Below are 24,681 nucleotides of genomic sequence, written 5' to 3'. Positions count from 1 at the left end.
CAGAAGTAAAGAAGTGTTCCACTTAGTCTCAAAGTGTATGAAGGGAAAGAGTAACTGTCTTGCTTAAGAGAGGAGACTATTATTTGTTAATATCCTGTTCCAATGGGGGCGGAGGGCAAGCTGCCATTAGAAACAGCCGTGGACAGTTGATATTGTTGGTGGTTTTTATTCCTTTCTGTCTATACATCCCACTCTCAGCCCTCTATCATGAGTCAATTGAGAAGACTCTATGCTTTCTTCTTCCCCACAACAAAGGAGACCAACTCAGGAGGGCAAGGATCCCGGCCAGGATACAGTTTCATGGTCCTTAGAACTGCCCAGGGGGCAAATGTTACAAGAAGGGATTTGCAGGGAGAACAAAGAGCAAGTGATTGTACTCTTCATCAGGAGCCTGTCTGCCTCAGTCTTGGTTGATTCCTTACATCTATGGTGCCTTCCTTTCTCATGACTATTCCGTGCATGTGCACCTGCCAAGTCTCGAGATGTGCTGCCCTTACTTACTTTAGACCCTACTTGGCGAGCTGCTGGAAGTTAAGAGGCCTGAAAAGCTTCTGTCAGAAACTGGAATGGAGTTACTTTGGATTCATTAATTTTTCTTTTTTATTTTCTGCAAAGTAAACATTTTCTAAATGAGGTAAATTGATTACTACACTCTTAGCACCCATCAGTCATTTATTTTTAGTGAACTCAAGGATTGCACCTGAGCAGTAGCTGTGAGGGGCTGTGTAGACATCTAAATCATGTGTGTATATATTTTTGTATTCTTCAGTGGAGTCAACCAGCCCCAGTCTGCTAACCACTGACAACACCCTTGAGCGTTCCTTTTTCATCCGAATGAAATCTACTCTGACCAAACGCGGCGTGCACATCAAATCATCAGGATATAAGGTAAGCTGGGCTCTGGGAAGGGACATATTTCTGTCTTAGGTCAATCCTAGGTCATTTGCATCCTGTTTCCCAGCTGCTTTGGGTCCATATAATTAACGCCTGTGACCTTGAGCCGCCCATCAGGTTCTTAGTTATTTTCCTGTCTCAAGGTACGGGCTTCATTACACCTCTCATTCTCACTTCAGATGTTGCTGAGGCACTAAATCCCTCAATAGAGTGTCTTTTCTTAAAACACTTGTTAATAATGCACCAAGGTCTTCAGCACTTGCTAGAAATTCCCTTTGATGGGGTAGGTGAACCAAATTCATATCAGTCCTTAAGATGAGCATTCTAGAACGGCTACTTGTAAGAATTCCGCTTCTCCCTTCAAATTCCCCCTTTCTCTTTAGAGAAAGACTGTCCATTTTACTAACCTCTTGGCCACCAAGACTCATATACGCAAATAAGAAAATCAGGTTGGGCATCAGGAATCTTGGTTGAAATTACAATTATTGCACATTCAATCATACCTTAGCATCCACAGAATACTCAACATACAAAGCACATGTTTCCCCACAACAGCAAAGACCACGTCTGGAGTCATAATCTACATTATTATCATTTTAAGGGTAAGGATACAAAAGCCTCCTAATCTCGGGGAATTCTAACATTTCAGTTACTATAGCAACATAAATTAAGACCTATGAAATTTATGAAATGCCTTTGGTAACCTGAATCTTATCAATTTTACAAGACACTAACCGGTCTCCCAAACAATATTTACTAAATGCGGGAGGACACGCAGCAACCGAATGTACGAGAGATGTGGCCGGCATAACCTTTTCCAGTTTTCGAGTTGAGAGCGCCTGATAGCTCAGTTCTTTAGGGTTACTGTAGCATTGTCAGGGATGCTTAAGAGTCATTAGCATTGCGCTTAAAAACCATATATAAGTCATCAGAAACCAGCGGCTGCCAGAGTCAGAGTCAGGTACTTTCTTTGACATGAATTCTTCAGAGAGAAAAAGGAAGGAGGTAGGGAAGCAGGCCCTTCCATGAACGACCTTTAGCTGTCCTACCCGTCTGAAGGGCACATGGGGAACATGCTTAACCTTTAACAGGGTTTGAAGCAAAGGAGAGGCACCAGGCAGCTCCGCCTGCAGGAGCTTTACCCTACAGAGGCCCGTTACAAAGGGATATGGTGGAGGAAAAAAATCCCGACTCTATCCTTCGGATTATTTTGATTTTTCCTGCCTTACTGAACCCAAGACATTTATGAGTTACAGAGTGTGTAGCAGGAGCAAGTTTGGAATTCTGGAAGCAAACTGTAGGTAGAGTGGTTAGAATCATTGTAATGCAAGCAAATGGTAGCAGTCTTGGCCTTCCAGTTTTTAGGAGCCGTAGGGCTTCCTTTCACCTGTGTTCTGTCTGTTAGTGTCCATTCATCATTTTTAGTGGTTTTTACTGGTTTGTAGGGGGCATGTCTCAGGAGGGAGGAAGGGTGGGGGAGGTGAAGTATAGTTTGACAAAGCAATATTTAGTATACTTCAGTATCATTGATTTAATTTTTTGAATAAAAAACTACTGCTTTCACATGACCAATGAGAGATCATAAAGTCCTGCACAATTTTGAATCTACAAAAAAAGTGGGCTGTCCAAGTAGAGAAATAGTTTGTATTTCAGTCTAGGCAAGAGACCCCTAGCAAAGAGCTTGCGTCCTTTCTGTGTTGTCATTCGGTCAGCTCAGGACAGCTGCTTTTGCTGTGTGGCCTGAAATTGGACAAGCTCATTTCTTCAATATTAATAGATTATTCATTCAATGAATTTCTCTTGAGTTCCTACTCTGGAGCCTGTTCTAGATCCTGTAACCCAGCATTAAACAATAAAAAGTCCATGCTTCCGTGGTACTTAGATTCAACAGTGGGAGACAGTCAATAACAATAAATGAAGAAGGTGATATCAGACAGCAATGAAGTCCAAAACAATAGGGACTACTGTAGTAGACTATTACAATATGCTGGGCATGGTGTGGCATGCATGCATTAGCCCTCACAACAGTCCCAGAAGAAAAAAGTGCTCATTGTTTCCACTTTACAGGTGAAGAAACTAAGGCTGGGTTTAATTAGCATACCCAGCTTCACACATTGAAGGGACAGAGCTGGGGTTTGAACTCTGGGAGCCTGGTCTTACACCCCGTGCACTGAACCATTAGGCTACACTACTATGCTGAGAGTAAAGCAAGATTATGTGAGGGTGGCTGGGGGGGGTGCCACTTGAGATAGGAAAGTCATAGAAGGTCTCCCTGAGGAGGTGACATGTCACCTGTGAGTGGTAAATGAGAACAGACCACCACGGAAACGTGGAAGAACAGTGTTGGCAGAGCTCCTTGGGCTTAGGATTAAAGACACCTTGCTGTAAGAAGGCACCCTCGAGAAACAAAATATAAAAAAGTACAACCGTGAACATCCAGGATTAGAAAAGAGGAGTTATTCCTATTTCCGTCAAATCCTAGAATGTTGAGGCGATCATACTCCTCTGACGTATCCTGCTCGTATGTCTTTCTGAAGACATCACGAAAGTCTCCATCCAATACCTTTCCTCCCTCCCCAGGACTGTGAACACGAGAGTTGATTCATCTACTCTTCCCCCAATGAGATGAATCGTCCTACAGATCCAGTTCTACCCCTCCTCCTCCATGATGCCCCTGCCTCCTTAATTAACCTTGTCTGCAAGTCAGTGGAAGAGCTGATGGGAGCCCATGACATGACACAGCTGAATAACATCCCTATTTATCTGTTCATTCTCAGTAAATAAATCTAACAGCTTATAAAACATTCAAATAAAACTGGTAATCACCCCACCACCACACAATAAGCACAAATAAAAAGAAACAGCGATGATAATTTCACCACACACTCCCAATATTCCTCTTAATTTATCACCATTGTTTGCTGCTTTCTTTTTCCATAAAGCTCCAACATGTTAAGCCATGCCCAGTGCAGGCCACAATACTTCTCCCCATTTTTCCTGTGACCTTGGCACATACACTTTTCTGACCTTGTCCATCACCTTAGCTGCCACTCTTTCTTTAATGTTGTTATTATCACTGACAGTAATAATGCCGGCAAAAGTAAGACCTGTCGAACACTGACTCTCTGACAGGTACTCTGCCCAACACTTCATATTTATTTGATCTAACCCATGCAATGTTTAAAAACTTCCTCTGTGGGTGCCTGGGTGGCTCAGATGGTTAAGCATCTGCCTTCGGCTCAGGTCATGATCCCAGGGTCCTGGGATCGAGTCCTGCATCGGGCTCCCTGCTAGGCGGGGAGCCTGCTTCTCCCTCTGCCTCTGCCTCTCTGTCTCTCTGACTCTCGTGAATAAATAAATAAAACATTAAAAAAAAAACCTTCCTCTGTGCCAGGCATTCTTCAAACTTTACATACCATCGTCGTGCCCATTTTGCAGGTGGTGAAGCTGAGCTCTAATGGACTTAGTACTTTGCCTGCGTTCACATAGCTCTTAAGTAGCTACTGAAGAGGCAAGACTGACCAGGCAGTTAGGCTCCAGAGTCTGCCCTCTCCACCCTCTGCTTCACTGCTTAGCAGATAGAGTCCAAAGAAGAGCTCAGCATGAGCTGGACCTCAACATACAGAAAGTTCATCTCAATTTTTTTAAAAGAAAAATCTCTGGCCTGTTTAAGACCTTCTCTTGTGGCTCAGCACGTCCCACAGCCTTCCTTTATGGAGATTTGCAGGGATTTACCTTCCTTTCTAGGGATTTTTAACACCCACCCAGGAACCCACGACCAAGAACTCTAGCCAAAGAAGTGCTACTCTGATTCCGCAAATTCAAGTAGAGAGTGTGGTATAAGTTGCTGTTGCTTGCACGCCCCGGGCCCTGGGAAAGTTGCCCTCTTGCCAATGAAGTTTCCCAGCGGTGAGCTGACATTCACTTGTCTCTGTCCTCATTTGCTTTGAGATCCACAGTAGCACGTTATCTGGACCAGCCACTTTTTATGCCTCAGGGGTTTCTTCTTGTTTGGGTCCCATTGTTGGCCACATATCTTAGCGTAACACAGCTCTCCTTTAAATTGCATTGCATCAATATTCTGCCTTCTTGATTAGGTCTATGTCTGGGGGAACTTACTAGGTATAGCACAGGGGGTAAAAGGAGATATGTAATCAGGGAAATTAGAGAAGTAAAGACTAATTGGGTCGCCTCCTTAGCTCCTGTCTTTGGAGGATAGTTTCTGTTAGCCTGGGACTGTCAGTTTTCTAATCTACTCTTAAATGCCCACCAGCACCACTGTCATTTCTGGAGTTTTTATCCACACACATGATGATGTCCTAACTCTGACTGCAGAGCGGAGCATCCTGGGCTGGGAAACAGAGACAAAGAGAGAAAATCTCTGTCATGTTTATAGAACGCTGAGAATGTCTCTCAACTCACCACAGAGGTGAAAACCCTCCCATGCCAAGGGGTCCTGCTAGGACATATAGGAACAGATTACTGAGGGAGCAAGGGGGCACTCCCGATTCTTCCCAAAACAAACAACAACAACAAAAAAAAAAAAACCAGTCCCCATCTGGGATGATTTGGGTATGGATTTGCCTGTAGCTAAGTGTCCAACTAAATGATTTCTATAACCAGTCTGGGCTCGTTATGATATAAAGAGTCAGAAAGCTTAGGTAATAGAGAAAATAATTTATAGGTTCATTAGCTTATTAGGACTGCTGATGTACCTCAGCTCTAAGAATACCTGTATTTAGACAGGAAGTAACAAAAGCAAAAAATGAGAGTGTGCTAATTAGCTAAAGCAAATTCTTCTTTACCTTCCCTAAACACAGAGATGCCTTTTAAATTAGAACTTGTTCGTTTTTTTCAAGTTCATGGTTCTATCTGTTCTATTGGAAAAGGCACTCCCCTAATTTTCCTAGTAATTTGTTTTATTTGGGGTGTCATAAATCCCATTAATGATTTGATTAAATCTGTAGAGCCTCTCCCAAGGTAAATTCATTTTGCATCAGGAAGTTCTTGAATCCCTGAGGTGAACCCAGTGATCTTAGGTTACAGAACCTTATTTAGTAGGAGGACATCTTTGGTGTACTTATTAAAAAACCAAATGAGGGGCGCCTGGGTGGCTCAGTCGTTAAGCGTCTGCCTTCAGCTCAGGTCATGATCCCAGGGTCCTGGGATCGAGTCCCACATCGGGCTCCCTCCTCAGGGGGAAGCCTGTTTCTCCCTCTCCCACTCCCGCTGCTTGTGTTCCTGCTCTCGCTATCTCTGTCTCTGTCAAATAAATAAATAAAATCTTTAAAAAAAAAAAAACAAAAAAAACAAATGAGTACACCTTCCAGACTGTATTTCACCAAAATTACAATAGCCTCTTCCTTCCTACTCATTTCTCCTTGCCATTTATTCATTTTGTGTTAATACATATTGAAGTCCTGTTGCAAAAAACATCAACTCCTAGACTGCAAAAGTACAAAACCTAGATTTACATTTTGACCCCCTTATGCAGATAGAGATAATCTTCTGAAAAGGTATTTCTCCGAAAACATTTTTTATAAAAATGATACCTAATATTAAAGAATGACATCTGTAGTGAAGAGTTATTTTCAGTGGTAAATGGGCCTCCTTTTCCTCCTATTCATTTAGGTGTGCAAGTTGCATCACCAGGATTTCAATGTCAGAATCAGAGCTAGATCAATTTTAAAGTTGAAGGCTTTTCATATGTAATGTATTCTTTTGGGGGGGGGGGGTTCTGTCACCATCTGTTCTTTTTTTTTATGCAATGTATTCTTAATTGAATGTGTATATTGACAACTCTCAAGACGATAGCAAACTAGAAGGGAATTATTACTCACAAGTTCAATCATCTGGAATTTTAGTTCTTGGTTTGCTTTGCTGATAAAATCCACAATAACTAAGATATCAACCTCTCTCTCTTGATCACCTGCCCCTTCAATGTGCCACCAAAACTGGTTGAATCCACCTACCTCTATTTGTGATACTCTAGCTTAAAGCCTGTCTCTGGATCTCTTGAGAGAAATTCCCAAATTACCTCCCAGAAAATTTTGCTTCTCCATTCCATTCTGCACCCTTCTCCCTGGAATATCTTCCCAAAGCCTCAGTGATCTTTACTTTGTATCTGCTCCTAAGTCGTCAGTGGTTCCTAGTGTCAACATGATCAAGAAACTGGTCCTAGCTTACCTTTTCTACCACCGTCTCCATCATTCTTTTCTGGAGCTATTATTACCAATGGTCTAGCAAAATCTGTCCATTTATCTTTCCTGAAGTATATCTGCACATTCACACTGCTATGCTTTTGACCATGCTTTTTCTTTTCCTAAAATGCCTTTCTGCCACACTTGCACCTGGAAAATTCTTACACAACCAATATGGCACCACTCAAATATCACTTCTTTTTTCATCTTCCTTGATGCACCTATTCCCTCCTCCTCTGTACTAGAATAGCATTAAGATTTTATTTAAGCTCTCTGTGCCTCAGTTTTCTCACCTGTAAAATGAAGTTATAATAATACATAACCTGAAGAAGTTTCCTACAGGTCAAGTGAGATAGCACATGCTCAACTAAGCATCTTCTCTCCTTTTTATGAAGTACTGTCATATAATTTCATACGAAACTCACAATAATTCTTTTAGGTAATTATCCCTATTTTCCCAACTTGAAGATAGGTTAAACTGAGGCATAGAAATATGAATTGACTTGTCTAAGGTCACATAGATGGTAAATAATGAAACAGAGAAATATCCAGATCTTCTGATTCAAATGCCTTCTTCTTTCCAATATACCACATTGGATACCGGGTGATTTCTTATTCTACTTTCTTTCCTCTTTCCTCAGCACAGTACCCTGCATGTTGTTGCCACTCAAGACATGTTAGTTGAATTAAATTGCACGTTCTCTTTTTTTCTGTGATAGCAATGAAAATGCTGACAGTACCGAACCATCTAACACATCACTAGAGACCCTGCTACTTAACATCTGTGTCTTTTAGATGTGACCATTGGAATACCTATAAACCCAATGACCATACTGTGATCTGGCTCACATTCCTTTATCTTGCCTGCCAGGATATTGTTCATCTTTACCAGTGCCTTACTAAAATCAGAATGTACCACATCCACGACGTTCCCTTGGACCATCAGTTGAGGATTCCTTTCAGAAAACAAAAAGTTGAGTCATTTTAACATCACCCATTCATCCTGACTTCATATTGGCATTTGGCCATTTACCATTTTCTTTCTATTAAGTCATCTTTAAAGAATATTTTTCTGGATATTAACATTTTGAGGCTCTATCTTTCTGAAAATTAGGCCAATATTGCTGATATCCTGCCTTCCTATACAACTCCATGATTTCTCAAAGATGGCTAAAAATAAATGAAGTGTTATTATAAGGAGGTCTCTTTGCCCAAGAGGGTAACTGTATGCAGTGAATTTTAATGGTACCAGAAGAAGTATATCTTAGAGGTAAGCCTAGCACTAATGTGAGGGACAATGTGGTAGTGGTCCTTCTCTGGAGATGTCTAAGAGCATACACTAAACTTATCAATTAGGAGTCCTCCTCCTCCTAGTCAATTGTGGACAGACTAGGTGCCATCTGGATGTTTTCCCCAATCTGAGATTCAGAGATGTTCCAGATGTCCAGACATATCGGTACTTCTCCTGAAGCCTTTGCTTTGGCTTTGTGTTGTTTTGAAATGATGACTACAGTATTCCAAACTGCACAAAATGTAACTGTCTTGTCAAATCAATAGATGACTTTTCAGAGAGACCAAAAATTCTGTCAACCCATTCAGGCTTCCAAAGACTACGCATTTATTGCCTTTCAATCAACCCAGACACCCAGAACAAATTGAAGGAGAAAAAAATGTCCAGGGTAGAACTTACAGGCGGAGGTTATCCTGATGAAAAATGCAAATAGAGGAGAGAACCAATAAAATCAAATTTTTAAAATCCTATTATCTCTTTTTACTCCCTGCTCACCTCTGCACAATTGCCCATTACAATGTGGATTCCAGTGTCATTTTAAATACAACTGACATTGTTTCTGATCTTAAAGAATTTATTTCCCATTACCAAGGCATGACAGTAGTTCTAGCTTGGGATATGTCATTTCTGCCGGGACTAATCAGCTAGCTATTTTACCAACTAGAGGCATAATCACTAGCCATTCTGTGAAGCGACTGTAAATTCTAAGTATGTCAATAACTGCAGCCCAAGTACGTTGCTAACTTACAGGTACTTCATATTTCATCATACGGATTTTAGAAAGAAGGCAGGAGAAGTAAGAGCATCCCTTCTTTGACTAATGCGAGATCTTTCCAGGTTGGCTTTCTGAGCCTTTGGTAGCTAAGAATAATGAAAGTGATGACCATTTTCAAAATGAAATCTTTGATGCAGAAATTAACAACCCTTTCTGTATCTAATGTCTTGAACTAATGCCCTTCAGAATTATCATCAATGTCCCTATAAATGTATTCTCAATCTGATAATTTTTTAAAATATAATCTCATTATTATGAGATTTTGGCCCAATAAAAAAGTTTTAAAAGGAAAAAAAGATATAATGTGAAGAACTAAGAAGTCAATGCAAACACAGCCGATCGCTTTTTGGACCCAGCACTCGATGTGAGAAATGCCCTAACAGCACCAGCCAAGGCCCTCCATTGCTGTTTCCCTAAAGTCACCTCTTGCTCCAGTGGTCTGAAGTAGCAGATGTGTCACTCCGTACAGATTTCAGGGGCTTCTAAATACCTTACTCTGTTTGACCTCCGTTACTTGAAAACCGCCCTACTGGATGGTGATTAAGCACAGAGGCTATGATGTCAGAGAGTCGGGGATTTGGACTTAGTCCTGTCATTTCTGACTCTTAAAGTAAATTGTTTAACTTTTTTAAGCATCTGTTCCTTCTCTTGGAAAGTCCCAGTAGAACCTCCTTCGTGAGGGTACTGTAAAATAAAGTGACATGATAGAGAGAAAGTACTATCGCAATGCCTGACCCCATAGTAAGCATGCAATACATGTCCAGATGTGAGGTTTAATGTTTATGGAACTTGTACTGTGCGTTGATCTAGACAGTCCAAAGTCTTAACTTCTGCTCATGCACCTGTAACTGTGGAAAATAGTAAGTCATCAATAATATTTCGGATTATCTCCTGGAAGTTATATGAGCTCTGGAATAATAAATGATTTCTTCTGAATATAGAAAATGCATTTATTTCTGGGAAATTTCTCCCTGATTAAGGGTCCTGAATATTGATTTGATTTTAAGAGACAAAATATGACTGAAATATGTCATCTGTCCCTTTAACAAAAGAAGCACATACCACATGGTTTTCCTTGGAATTGATTTAGCCTCATGGCAAGACTAATATAGCCCTTTAATGCAAGAAGTAAAGTAGAGGAAGGGCCAATTTGATGTTGTTGATCTCTGGGATAAATGGAGATTCTAGGCTCCTGTAGTCCATAAGGCTCCGTGGTTTGGCTAAAGTATCTGCATACACATAAATTGAACCCTCAGGGGAAGGGAAACTACTGCTGTGGCTTGAACCCAACCTGCACCTCAGAGCTACTATACAACATTCTAGAAGGAATTGTGTTGCCTCATTCCAAATAAGGGAAAATAGCCAGGATTCTGGAGTTTCTGTCTTCTCATGTTGTGACTTCCTAGGGGACAAAGAACTAGTCCCATCTTTCCTATCGCTCTATGAATGCCCTCCACCATCAGACTAAAAGAATGGCCCTTGCAAAGTGCTTTGAGTTACAAGACTCTTACTTAAACAAAAGAATCATCTGTACTAGCATTTCTCAACCCTCTGCTACTGTGGGTGTGGGGGTCTTCTGAACTACCAGTGGACAATGGATATCTCCAGGTTACCATATTGGAAGCATCATTGATGGAAATGGTTTAGAGAACCAATCCGTATAAGCTATTGCTGGACCGATAGCAGTATTTATACCTCCATTTCAGCAGGGCTTCTGTACCTTCTTTTTATTCTCCCTGGAGTATAGGTTGTCCTCAGATATTCCCATGGGTCACACCTGCATTTCATTCAGATTTCTGCCCCAGTGTCGCTTCCCTCACCACCCCATCTAAAATAGCTCAAGCACACCTTCTGTACCCCATCATCTGCTTTATCCTGCTGCCTTATTGTTCTTCATAGCACTTAACACAATGTCATAAATTTATCTGTATATAATTTGTCTCCCCATCACAGTGTAAGCTTTAAGCTCCCACAAGAGTTTCGGTGACATAATAGGAATTCAATAAACATTCGTTTAAAAATGAATGAACTTGTAAATACCGGTCATTATTTGTATGAAGACTAGAATATATTGCTTCTTTGGGTCATGGTGCTAGTTCCTTTAAAGGGGATTTAGAGATGAGAATATGAAGCCACTGGAATTATATCACTTTTTGAGTTTCCAGGCCCTATTGCCAGGAAGACAAGCTGAAGGTTTCTTCCTTTTTCTTTTAAAAAGGCTGTACTCATGGTTGACATATTCTATGACATCTTTTTCATGCTCTCGTATTCAGTTTTTTAAAAATCAACATGTATTTAACTTGTACCCCACTTGTACCCAATTCTAGTGGCTAGAACTCTGGAAGCACAATCAAGAGTCACTTGATTATTACTTGGTAGTTCTGAATATATTTAACAGTCCTCAACAGCCCCTTGTCAAATGTCCTTCAAACTCATGACTCCTTGTAGAAGTCATGAAAACAGAGTGGCTTACTAGGGGCACACCTGGTGAGGGGTGTCAGAAAATTTCATCCCACGCCAGCACATTGCTGTTTGCTTGCTATGCAACATTGGACAAATAGACTGATTATTCTGGGCTCCTGTTTCCTTGGTGGAAACAAAGGAAACAATTGGATTTGCCTGCAGTGTTCTTTAGTCATTTGCTGGTTGAGATTGCATCCCCTCTAGCTCTACTCTCTACAATAGGGTGAAAACCCCTTGGGACTCTCAGGTGGAATGGAATAGAAAAGTCTGCCTAATCTGGAGCAGCTTCATTCCTGGGAAGAGAGCAGTTAAAGCTGCCAGGAAGTTCTCACAAAGGCCACCCAGAGTTACCAAGAGCTGCCATATTGACTCATAGCCAGTGCTGGTTTGAGAACCTGAAATATTCAGGGAAACATTTAACCAAATCCTTGCCACAAGGGAGAAGAGGTCTGGGGAAGGTTCTGTAATTCTTAGATGAACTTTTGTACCTTGTCCTCTGTAGACACTACGAATAGACTACACTGAGCAATCAAGTGAGATCCCAAGTTGAACACAAGAATAAAATGGTGCTTTGAGAGTAACTCTCTTGCCTTATTCCATGAGCAGTGACAAATTGTTTTTCTTTACTCAACTCAACACAATATGTACTCACCCCTCTTTTTATGCCACATAACACACATTTTATGTTCTTATTAGACTCATCTATCTTCCCCTTTAATTTTTTTTTTTTTTTACAATTGGTTTAATGATGAACATCTCTGTCAGCGTTGTCTGAAATGGTTGTAAGTTTCCAGTTGAAAGGAACTGCAATTTTTAACCTACCTGAAATAGCCCTGCAGGTTGAGTCCTAGGTAACATGTTCTTTAATGCTGAATGGAATTAACAATATTATAATTGTCAAATCCTTCAAAGGAAGGTATCATGGAAATGGAAAGCATTCTTATTCTTGAATTGTTGTTTTGGTTATAAGCTATCTTCCCTTTGAAACAGTATTTTTTTCCCTCTCTTTCCACTGGAAAGATCTGGAAAATGATACAGGTGGGCTGAGGACCCAAGTAGCCAGATCCCAGGCACCTTGGTGCGGTGGAGGAATGTTAGGTTCTGTGGATTTGATCTTTAAGACACAAAAGTGGCAGTGCCCAATATGTCTGTGTTCTCAAGCAGAGAGCCCTTAGGTTATCCACAGTGAATTAAAACTTAGAGGTCAACATGAACTGACAGCAAGCCAAGTCAGTAGGTGGAAAGGGAGTATAGCCCGGAACCACTAGACCATACTGCCCCTCTCCCATAGAGTGCTGACAGAAGCCTAAGGCTGGGGAGGCCCCTCATCCAGTCCTCCTTTCCACACGGGTCTCCTCTTGGGAAGGCAGCAGTGGAAGTGTTCCACAACAGCTCACGAGACATTTGGACCCCCCAAAGAAGCTCTTCCCTCCTGCATACATAAATCATACCTCCTAATCATGCCATCCAGTTCTAAAAACTTTAAAAGGATGGTGCTCTGTGAGTGAAAATTCATAGGCACCTGCTCTTGATTTACTTCCTGCTTAGAATAATTTTTACACAGCTGCAAGATCACAGAGTGACTCTGTTCACGGTACCCAACAGTGAGGCTCAGAAAAGAAGGGATATGTTGGATGTTTGGGTTATAATGATTTCGGCTATTCCTCTTTTTTTTTTTATAGCATCATTAGTAATCTGTCATTCTAATAATAATAATTCCCTTTTGACATCATGGAGGTAAGAAGAAATCATCACTGACATCAAAAATGAGGTGATATTTCAGCAGTATTATTTCACTGAAGATAAAATGGAAAGCTTTATTACTCCCCATGCCTTTAAAGAAAGCTGAACAAGGCATATGCTGACCCTAGAGCTTATCTACTTCAGTTCCTTCCAGACTAATATGAAATAACTAATCTTAATTGTTCCAACTTGAGTTTCAGAATGTGGTTTTCCCCCAAAGCTTTACATCCCCATAATGGAAACTTTTTCAAAAACAAGCTTTATCAGATCATAATAAACTGGAAAATCAAAAGAAAAGTCCATTGTAACCAAAAATGATCTCTAGCTTTCATTCTTCAGCATCACCTTTTGTTCAAAGTATTTAGGAATTGATTTCACTCAATCATGCGGTCAATACTGATTGTGTGCCTGTTGTGTAAATACACACTGTACTAGGTACTGGGAAGACAAAGATGGATAAAACAGAGTCCTTGGTCCAGAGGACAGAGTCCAGACTGAGGCAGACACACAAAGAAATGTATGCTATAGTAGAGATATGTTCCAAGGGCAACGGAATGAAGTAAATAATTCTGTCTGGTAGAACAGGAGAGCTTCTCCAAGACAGCATCATTTTAGCCAGCTCTTAAAGAATAGACATGCCCTACAGAGACATTAGAGAACAGAACTCAATGCAGAGGGAACAGTCTTAGCAAAGAGATGAAGGCATCAAGTGCATCGAGCAGAAAGAAATCTGGTCCTTAAGGGAATCAGGGAGTGAAGACATCGAATCTCACTCAGTAAATGTAGACAGGAGTAGGAGGAGTCTTCATTTAGTGCAACGCAAACTCAATGGGCTAATCAATGTTCAGGGTAACAGGATGGAGATTAAGATTGTTTCATTCTAACAAAACTTCTTGCACTCATTGTAAGAAAAAGACCCCTATTTTCTACCAAGGAGATCAAGAAGTTTGTTCTCAGCCTATTAGGGTAAGAGAATAAGTACGTGGATTTAAGTAAGTCATTGGATCATTCCTCTTGGAATTTTCTCCATTTATTTTTCCTTCCACCTTTCTGCCTTACCTGAGTGCGGTGATTTTTTTTTTTTGGCCCCTGAATCTTAGATGCTGGTATAAACAGACATTCTGAAAGGAGGAATATGATTTTCCTAGAATCAGTAACTCAAGAAAAAAACTGAAATCTTTATGTATCGAAATCTTAGATTGCAAAATGAATCAGAAATAGGAAGCATCACATAGACCTCAGTCACCCAAGTACTTGGTCTATACATACTTAGGTCTCTGAATTCTTGGAAATGTCTGGGTATTTGGCACAGTATAAGCAAAGCCTACATTTCAGGCAGCCTTAGGTTTCCCTTAAATACAACATTTCGTAAAATCCGTGGCTTTAAGAATGATGACTTTTTTTCTCATTAAAAAAAAAATTACTCCTACTTCAACTCATTTACTTCTAATTCTAATTCTGGTTGGCCATTCAGCATTTCTACTAATAATACCACTAATGTGGTAACCTCTATAAACAGTGTTATCTGAACACCCAATCCCTTTGTTCCAATAAAGCCTGTGCATGTCAGACCAGTTGCAATTCATCTGCAATTAAACAACTGTTCTCAGATGAGAAGTAACCAACGACAGAAAATTCTGAATGTTATAACCATGCAAATATTCAATATTTTAAGTGATATTTTAAAAGTCAAACATAGTATATAACTACCGGCTTTGCGATATGAGCACATTTTCACCCTTTCTCTCCCCCTCACCTGAGAAAATAAAATTTGGTATTGCTGGATTGAATGCTGAATTACTTCTTTAAAAAGAAACTTTAAGCAAATAAAAGGAAGACAATCTCACTCTCTTTCTCTATTTCTGCAGTGCCTGCGGAGGCTTTATCTTTCTATCAAAGATAATATGAAACTTTGGTGTTTTGGGTTGCAGATCGTTAGCTGACTTGCTTTTTATCTGCTTGATTTTATTTAGTTTTCTTTCTCAGACATCTTTTTTTTCCCCTCCAAACAATCAATGCTCTTGATTGCTCTCAAATGCCTCTGCTTCTATCAGCACAAAGCCAGGGTAACCCCGTGGAGTACACTCCCAAACCAGGCAAGAGCCAGTTAAGAGCAGATCTTTTTGTTTAAGTCAGCTCTCAGGATAGAAGGGGAAATCACATCCCCAGTTGGCTCTTGACTTTTTCATTACCAAATGCAGAGGCCAGAAAAGAGAACCCGACAAAAACGGGCTTGGGTATATGTTCGGTTGCTTTGCATGTACTAAAGCAACACAGAGCTGATGCACAATAAACAAACATGCATTATGGGTTGTTTCCAGTCACTTTATAGACACATGCATTCATAAATTTTGATATGGTTGTAAGAAGCCGACTTTGATGGGACCAAACTCACAGACGAGGTTTCGATCGCTGGAGCAACCACAGTCTAACTTTATGTTGACAATTTATCAGCTCTTCTCCGTCAAGGAAAATTGTTTTTTAGTGCTTGCCTATTAGCAATCACATGCATAATATGAAATTGAGTTTTGGGGAGGACGGTCTGCCATCTGTCTTTCTGATTTTTTTTTCAGCATTTCATGATCAAGTTCAATTCTCTGTGTATCAGAATGCTGTAAAACAGGATTCACCCATAATATGGGCACTTAGCAAGAAAAATGGGCCAGATACCAATGTTATCTTATAACTTGCAGACTTTTAAAAAGGAAAATCATTGATACCCCAATCTGTGCGTTATCTTTCCAGTATACTTCAAATTCTGTCTGCCTCTCAAAGCCAACTTGGGTATGGCTGGTTCTTCATAGAGAACAGTTCATTATGGTGCTTTGAAAAGTGTTAAGACGCTTTTATAAAAATAAAAATTCAAAGAGAAAGTGGAACGTAATGTGAGGTTAAGAAAATGGAGCTATAAAGGATTGGTGGGAAGAATGAAAAAGATGTATTTAGTTTCCCAGTTCCAATATGCTAAGATTTTTATCAATAATATTGTTTTTCTGCAACAATACCTGCCTCAGGGAACATCTGCTCTGTAGCTGTCAGGATTATACTTCTCAAAATATGCTTAAGATGATTCTGTTAAATTGATAAAAAATAGGACACTCTGCAATGTAGAAGGATTGCTCAAAAGAACATTCCCAAGCCTTTCATGTGTAACTGCATTTGTGTGGCAGGGCATTTATTATGCTATAAATTCCATCACTGATTTTGGCCAGTTCAGATTGATTCTGCAGTAACTGTAAGTAATGAACCTTCTAGAGTCAAGGGGGGAGGAAAGGAGGAGAGGTAGCCAATACACACATGGCTGTGGAAATACAAATTGTAGGGTTCATTTAGGCACAGCTTTTATCAGATCATGCAGCCAATACCCTACAAAGCAGGAAAATATATATCCCGAAAAATCTACAGGTTCCTTGACCTGACTCCGAGAGTTACGACAGGCAGACAGAGGAAAACAATTCTTAGGGAAAGGAAGCAATTTATCTTTCCCTGAACCTTTACTTCCCAAACTTGTTCCTTCTCATCTTTTTCCACATTTTTCCATCTAAAGTATGGGCAGCTGTCCATCCTACAAGAGCAACAAAATATGGAGCTCTTTTCTTAGGGAAAAGTTAGCCATCCCTGAAGGCTGGCCTCCCTCAGCCCCCAGGACCTAGGACTGGATGGACCCTAAACCCAGAGGAAGCTCTCAGGGGTTGGGGTGTGACTCTCATCAGTTCAGACTTTTGTAAAGAGGAAACTCAGTTATCCTGGAGTTGATTGCTGAGACTAGTAAGACACTAAGGTAACCAATGAGACGAACAGCAGGAGAAACACCACTTGGGGTGCCCCATGACCGCCATCCCCCATCCCCTACCCCAGCCCCATGACCGCTTCTCCTAACCCCCCACCCCCAACTGTGGTGGTGGCTAAAGAAAGAAGGTGTCAATGAATGAAGCCAAGACAGCAGTAATCTGCACTGCAGTAAAGAAGTACCATCTAACGTTACAGCGGGGAAGGGGGATTCTGATATTCTTTCAACCTGGGCACTAGGGAAATGGGCAGGATGTGGGAGATGGAACAGCGTGATTTGGGACTGTGGATGTCAGCAAAGCTAGAGCAAAGTAGAGAGACTTTGGGAGGGAAGGAGAAGAGGAACATGAAAGACACATTCACCTATTAGGGAGGCCAAAGAAATCCTCAGTTCCTTCTTACCCAGCTCCCTTCTCCTCTCTGACCTCATTTTCATGGAAAGCTTAGGAGCAGGGTAAGGCCCAGAATGTTGGATCTGTGGTGATAGAATGGGCATAGGGGGCATAGTTTCAATGGAACACAGGTAGGCAATATTTTGTTCCAGTCCCGGGGTTTGTGTCCCCATCCCATTGAATTTTCAAAACTACAGAGGCATGAACAGATCATCCAACTCCGAGAATGGCAAAGCATCCTCACTGTTCATTCATCCTCAAGAACAAATACCACAAATTTTTCTGATATTCTGTCCCTGTGTTCTTTTCCCTTTCCCTCTTGAGAATCATAGAACCATAGAGCTGAAAAATTCATAGATGTGGTATTTGAATGTTATGAGGTAAAGCTGACAGAATGGACCATCTAGGGCCTCTTGAAATAGGTACATTTCTCAAGGGGCCATTTGTTTGGGGTAATTATTAACTGCCACAAAACCTCTTCTGTCAGAAACCACAGATACAACAGGGCAAGTCTTTAGATATGGGCACCCAGAGTTAGCCAAATGGGGAAGCCCAGAGCTATTGGAGTGGGTACTGGACAACACAAGTGGGGTACTAGGCCCAGAATGGACATTTCCAGCTCCAGAGGAAACCTGACAAAAGCTTCTTGCTGTATGCATCCCTTGGTACCATTAACATTATTGGAATTCACCATCAGTCACCCCTCCTGACATCTTCCTGGCCTATCCGGGCACAAAGTGAAGAGGAAGACAAATGGTTTCATACAGAAGAGATGCAATATCCTGTTTTGAATCCTTTTTTTAGAAATGAGTAGGGATAATCATGAGTTTTAGAAAACTGTGAATTATTTTAGCTCCATTCGAGGGGAAGGACTTGCCTCCGAATCATCTACAGCATGCCACAACACTTATGTGACTTCTAATTTGGTTCAGTCTGTTATTTCTTGTCATGTTGGAATGTGAACGTACCATTTAGAAAATCAGAAATATTAAGAAGACTAAACACTAGTGAACTTCCAGAGCTGGGTGGAGTGTCTTCCAAAGGTCAGAGAGGAGATATAAAAATGGGACTGTAGATAGAGAGAAGCATGATTATATGTCTTTCCAAAATAACTAGACAATTCATTCGGCGTATTTATGACCAATTAAGACTACCACAGGGTCAATGTGTTGAGTTGTATAAAAATTAACCATTAATTAAAGAATACAATATTTGTACAGAAGTTGATTCCCACATATCATAGGAATCTAAACTCTCCCCAGCTATCAACTATGTGGTATTAACTGTTGTAGCCCAATAGAGCTACCAAAGAGAAATTGGTAAAAATTATCTGTAAACTATTAAAAGCTGAAAGTAATCATTGATACAGATACTTATAAGTGGTTTTTGTATATATAATGACTAATATATAAAAAAAATCACGTTAATGACATTTTTGGTGACTTGGTAGAATGTACAGAGCCCCGGCCTTAGAATCAACAGATGTAGGTTTAGCCCCAATTTCACTCTTTGGTTTGTATCTGACCTTAGGAAACTCATTTAACCTCCTGAGTCTGTTAAAAGAGAGTAAGTGCCTCTTCTGAAATATCATAGTTATTGTGAGGTTAATGTAAGATACTATGAGTGAAAATGTTCTGTAAGGTCTAAGTCTCTGTTAATATCCAAGATTATCTTTATTGGATTACAACTGTAAAATCTGGGACTTTAGCATTTCAGAAGATACTGGCTTAGTTTATGTTTATCACTAGAAATTGATCTTTTCTCCAGTTTATTTCTGTTCTTGGTGCATATATTTTTGTGAAGGGAATCATTTTTAACAAGCCTTCAGATTACCTATTTTATTTCTGAGGAGGGCGAAGGGCAGAAAGTTTGTTCATAAAGTAAGAGGAAGAAGGTCACTAGAAGTTACCACCGTGGCTCCATCCCCACAGTGAAGTGTGTGGGCTGCTGAGCAGAAAGGATTGCAGAGTGGCCATGAATCCATGGTGGATGGGCATGAGGAACCTCTTAGGACTCCTTGCCACCGTCACTCACTTTGGCTAATGTTAAGTCTAATGTTTATATTGGCCAACTGTGAATTTGGTATTATACTGTTTATTGATTGAAACCTTATATAACCTTATTTGCATTGAAATAAAGTAATTGGTTACCAGACTCAGTAATTAGTAACATAGAGATTTTAAGTACCTTAAGGTATAAATGGTGTGTTTTCTTCAGGGCCATGATGAGCCAAACGAAATGGACATTTTCTATAGTTCCAACAAAAGGGCATCTTAAGTATCCAGTGTGTTCAGGCAGTAACTAATAAGAGTCTGATCATTACTTATGTTCTAAAGGCAATTTCATATTGAAAGCTCTTTGAAGCAGAAGGGAGAAGGGTTTTAGACTGCTCAGGTGATCAAAATAGGAACTGAGGGTGGCGGAGATAGAGTGTGGTCTGTGAAAAAAGAACACTAACTTGGAGGAACATCAAAACTACGTTTGACTGTAAATGCCAAACAAACAACGTCATCTCCCTTAGCCTCCAGTTCCTTATTTAGAAGATGGATAGGCTACTATGTGCCCTACCTACCCCAGAGGCTGTTATAAGGATCAAAAGGAAGAAAGTTCAGGACTTTGTGAGCTCTCGTGCAGCAGGATGAATGGAGGGTGTTCAAGCAGTCAGTCATCGGTTGAGTACCTCCCACAGTCTGTGCCCTGTGTGGTATACTGGGAAAGAAAAGACATTCTGTGCCTCTAAGGAGAAAGAGGCAGAGGCAAGAGAGAATAATCCCAAGTAGTACATGCCTAGTATTGATTGGGTGTAGAGACAAGAGTGGGAATTCAGAGGGAAGAGGACGGCTTTGGGCTAGCATGGCCAAAGAAGAGAAGAAGGGATTTGACACAGATCCTGAAGAACAGATATTATTTTCACTGAGGGAGGAGGACAGGGAAGGAATTCCTGACCTAAGAGGTGGTGCAAGCAAAGGTATTGAGAAGGTAAATGCAAGACAGATTCAGGCAATGGTGTGAAAAGCATTTGGAGTGTAGGGAGGGTATAGAAGATCAGGTTGTAAAGACTGGGACTCAGTTGTCACAAGACTTTCCTGAAAGCTAAGTGGTCTGGAATTAATTCCAGGATTAATCAAGGTTCTTGAATAGTAACAATAATAATAATAATACTTTATGTCGATAAGGTGCTGTATGTTTTCAAGGTTTTTTTAAAAGCACTGCCCCATTTGGTTCTTTCAGCAATTCTCTAAGATAAGCATGGCAAGGATGATCGTGCCCACTTGAGACGTGGGTAATGGAGCCCCAAAGAAGTCATGTGGTTGCTCCAAACTACACAGCACGTAAATGAGGGATGGGAGTCCATGTAAAGACACTGTAGGAAGATGAATCTGGCAGCAAAACACGGGATAAACTAGAGTGGGGAAAAAAATAAAAGAGACCAGCTAGGAAGCTGTCCACCAGGCTGTCCAGACGTAAGATTTCAGTAGTCTTTACTAGTGGAATGGCACCCAGAATGAAGATTACATCAGTCGTAAGAGATAGGGTAAAGGAAGAATTCCCAAGCCTGACGACTGGCTCTAGAAAGTGAGCGGCAGAGGATCAAAGACGAGTCCAAGAGAAGTGAGGCACTCAGTAACTGACTTTAACCTCTGATGCAACGGAAGGGTTACTAAAAATAAAGAGAGGTCCAAGGTACAAGCCTGAGTAACTAGCTGAACACTAGCTATACCCACACACTGGTTCTCTATCCTCACCTGGACAGGGTGCTGGCCATTCCTCTGATTCACCTTCCTATGTAGCCCTGATCACACTCTCCTTAGGCCCAGACAGGTGGACTGTGAGCTCCTTAGTAATTGTGATGGTCCCAGTGCCTGGCACAGAGCAGTGCCCGGTCACAGTCAAATTTGTATCTATTTAACGAATAAATGAATGAGTGAATGAATGAATGCCCTCACAGTTTTCTTCTAAAATCTCAGGTCAGTCCTATACCCTTTCCTTGAAAAGCCTTCAGTTGTCCCTATAGGTCTATAAAATAAAGTCCTAACCCCTTTGTATGGCATTCAGAGCTTCCCGCCATCTAGCCCACTTTACCTATGCCAGCATTTCCCACCTACTCCGGTGTCTCTTTGGACTCCTCTCCATTCCCAAACACAAGCAGCAGTTTTGCCTCTCTGTGCTTTTGTTGATAAGAGGTCTTTGATCTAAATGCCAATCAAATTCCTCGTCTGTAGGAATTCCGCTCAAATGCCGCCTCCTCCAAGCCCCTCTCCACCTGTCTCATCAGGACAGTCCCCCTCGTCACTTCCCCTGCACTTTGCATTTACAGGCCTCATTCATGGCTTGGCTCACACATCCATCTCCCTGACAGGTTTGCCCCCACGGGGCCTGGCAGAAGGGTGGCACCTAGGAAGGGTTCAAATGAAGGAAAAGAAAAATGGCAAAAGAGCTGCTCTGGAAAGAAGACGATGAACTGCATTTTCACGTTCTCTGATAAAATTCACTGCTTTGGTACAGATGTCTCTCGGTGAAAAATCAAATCCATGTCAATGTTGTACATTTTTGCAAAAAAAGCTGCTTCCCTTTGCCTGCCGAGAGGCAGCATCGGTTTACTTTAATATCCAGGTTTTTCGTCTTCCTTAGTCAGCAGGAACAGCCCATTCAAACAAAAGGAAGAAACTGACATATTTTGGATTGACAGATGTCAAGGGACACTACCATCTAATTTCCTTATTGATTAATTTGAAGGTAATTTCCTGGTAACCCAGGCTTCCAAAAATGTATTTTAAGTGGCATGTTGGTAAAAAGAAAATTAATTTCTCTGTGTTAAACTTGCCAGCTTTTGAATTAATTGCATGAGTCTAACAATCAATTAATAAATGTTAAGCAAACAAGGGAAAATCGGTCAATTAAAAATGACAAAATTGATTCCGAGGGTAGATAAACCAAAAGACTGTCAGAATGCTCACTTCGAAGTTTGGATACGCTGCCTCTCTGTACAATCTACCTCCCACTTTCTACACAGCATTCAAATTGCTGAAGCTTTATTATAATTTCTTATAAATAAATTACCACCTAAGCTTTCTTCACTGCTTTAGAGGGATTAAGGAAACCAAACATAAACAGCAGTCCTCCACTAGCTACAAGGAGAAGGTCATTGCTTTGGGAAAATGTGCCACCCACCGTATTCTGCAGAAGTGTTTTTGAAAGGGAAGCCCGTGCAAAGTGGGACACCGTTCTCTAAATGTTTGCCAGCGCTCTGTCGGGAAGAAGCTCTATAGACTGCCTTTCTTTCTCCTGGTCATAAACTCAGTCAAAGATGTCCTCCAGAGAGCAGGCAAAGTGAGGAGTGGCGGGACCCAGGGAGAGTGCGTGCCTTCTTAGAATATTCAGATTGAACCTTCTCAAACACAGCACTCTCTGGGCTCTCACATTTGGGGCTGGACATGGCCTAGGGCGCATGGATTTATTCTCCTGGCCTGGATTTTGAAATTGGCTCCCTACACTTGAAAAGGTAGACGCTTTGCAAATGATGTCTAAAGCGAGTATACAAAGGATAGAATTTGTCTCGTGAAAATACCTGCAAAGGCTTTACAACTGCGCAGGGTTACTGTTGGTGTTTACCTGGCCCGCCGTGCTTGCCTTTAGTCCCACTCAGGATGGGTTTTATCAGAAAATAAGCCCATTGTCCTCTCCCACGTGGACTAAAAAAATCAGGGATGAGAGCATGCACATCACTAATTTCTCCATTTTGCCAAGGGCACTTTTCATAACAGATATGTATAACATTTCTAGAACTATTTATATTTTAGCAAATAGAAGATCTCCAAATAAAGTGTGAGAAAAAAAAAATGACACTGAAGCAGTGTGTTTAAACTTCTACATCCTACTGAATCTTCCCTTGAACATTGACAATCTCTCGGTCTTAATATAACCAAAATCAAAACCCCATGCACCAGCCCTTTCCATTTTAGTATATGGCACCATCCTCCATCCTGAGGCTCTGGCCAAAAGCTCAGGAGTGTCCCTTGAGACTGCTCTTTACCTCAGACCCCACATTGAATACATTAGCAAATTCTGGCATTTCTGCCTTCAAAGTGTATCCACAACCCAACCACTTCCCACTATTCCCTCCTGAGCTACCATCACCTCCCCGACCTGGGCCTCTGCAGAGGCCTCCTTTCCTTGGCCTTCCTGCTTCCACTCGGGGCACCAGAGTAGCCATTTGCATCAGCCAGAAACATTTATCAGATGTTAGCACTCCCGCTTGGGCCGTCCTTTTCATCACTATATCCCAGAGCCTAGAATAGTGCCTGGCAATATATGAACTTCAGTGATCCTTGCTGAATGAATGAAATCATGTAGTTTGGGCCAGGTACACAAAATGCTGCAGGGGCATCTGGATGCTTGGGAAGCACCATCTGACCAGGGAGAAACCAGCAAAGAGGAAAAGACCTGCCCCTGAATCTGAGTCATCCACACATCTGCCATTCCACTGCTCACCCTCCTCCTCCTTTCGAAAGTCTTCTGGAAAAGGAGATATTGGGGGAGTGGGCTAAGTTGGCCCGTACTGCCTAAAGCCTCTCCTTTGGGGTTTCTGTCTGCCTAAACTAAAGTAAGCATAAAAAAGTCAAGTGCTGATTCTAGTTCTTTTAAACAGTCGCATACGTACTTGGCAGTCATGATAGCACAAGTCACTCCAATAATCAAAAGAATCATTACTTGTTTTGCTAAAATCCCAAGGAAATCGCTCAAGATGTGATATTTCAGCACTAATGAGGTTGTGCCTGAAGAAGTGTGATTTTAATTGTGATAGATTTAGAGAATCCATCGCAACACTGCGGGAGAACAGCATGCTCTTCCCAGTTCCAGGGAAAGGGCATTAATATCTCATGTTTTTGTTTTATTTAGTCTTCTCTGGCTGTGTGGAGAATCACCTAAGGTGATGGTAGTGCTAGTAGGGACTACATCAAATAGAACCCTATAAAGAAACTTTATTTTCTCCTCCCACACTATAAACAGAGACTGCACAACACAGGAATATTTGTCTTGAGTTGCCTTACAAGCTCCCAGATTGATTTGCTTTGCCACTGACGGTTCTGATCCTGACAACCTTTCCACCACCTTCCATCCTCCAAGGGTTGA

At 41.1% G+C, this 24,681-nt stretch overlaps 1 protein-coding gene across 1 annotated transcript in view; it reads left to right on the top strand.

The window, feature by feature from the left end:
- Positions 1–24,681, top strand: part of LOC118002846 (neuronal PAS domain-containing protein 3-like) — an 835,118-nt gene that overhangs the window by 771,670 nt on the left and 38,767 nt on the right. The window contains exon 7 of the mRNA XM_034993451.1: positions 770–888. Within this exon, the coding sequence (XP_034849342.1) occupies positions 770–888 (119 nt within the window). The remainder of the gene's footprint in view (positions 1–769; positions 889–24,681) is intronic.

This window comes from Mirounga leonina, unplaced genomic scaffold (assembly GCF_011800145.1).
Source record: "Mirounga leonina isolate KUSES-001 unplaced genomic scaffold, KU_Mleo_1.0 Mir_83, whole genome shotgun sequence".
Taxonomy (NCBI): domain Eukaryota; kingdom Metazoa; phylum Chordata; class Mammalia; order Carnivora; family Phocidae; genus Mirounga; species Mirounga leonina.
Note: the sequence above shows the minus strand (reverse complement) of the source record. Positions and strands in the feature narration are given on the sequence as shown.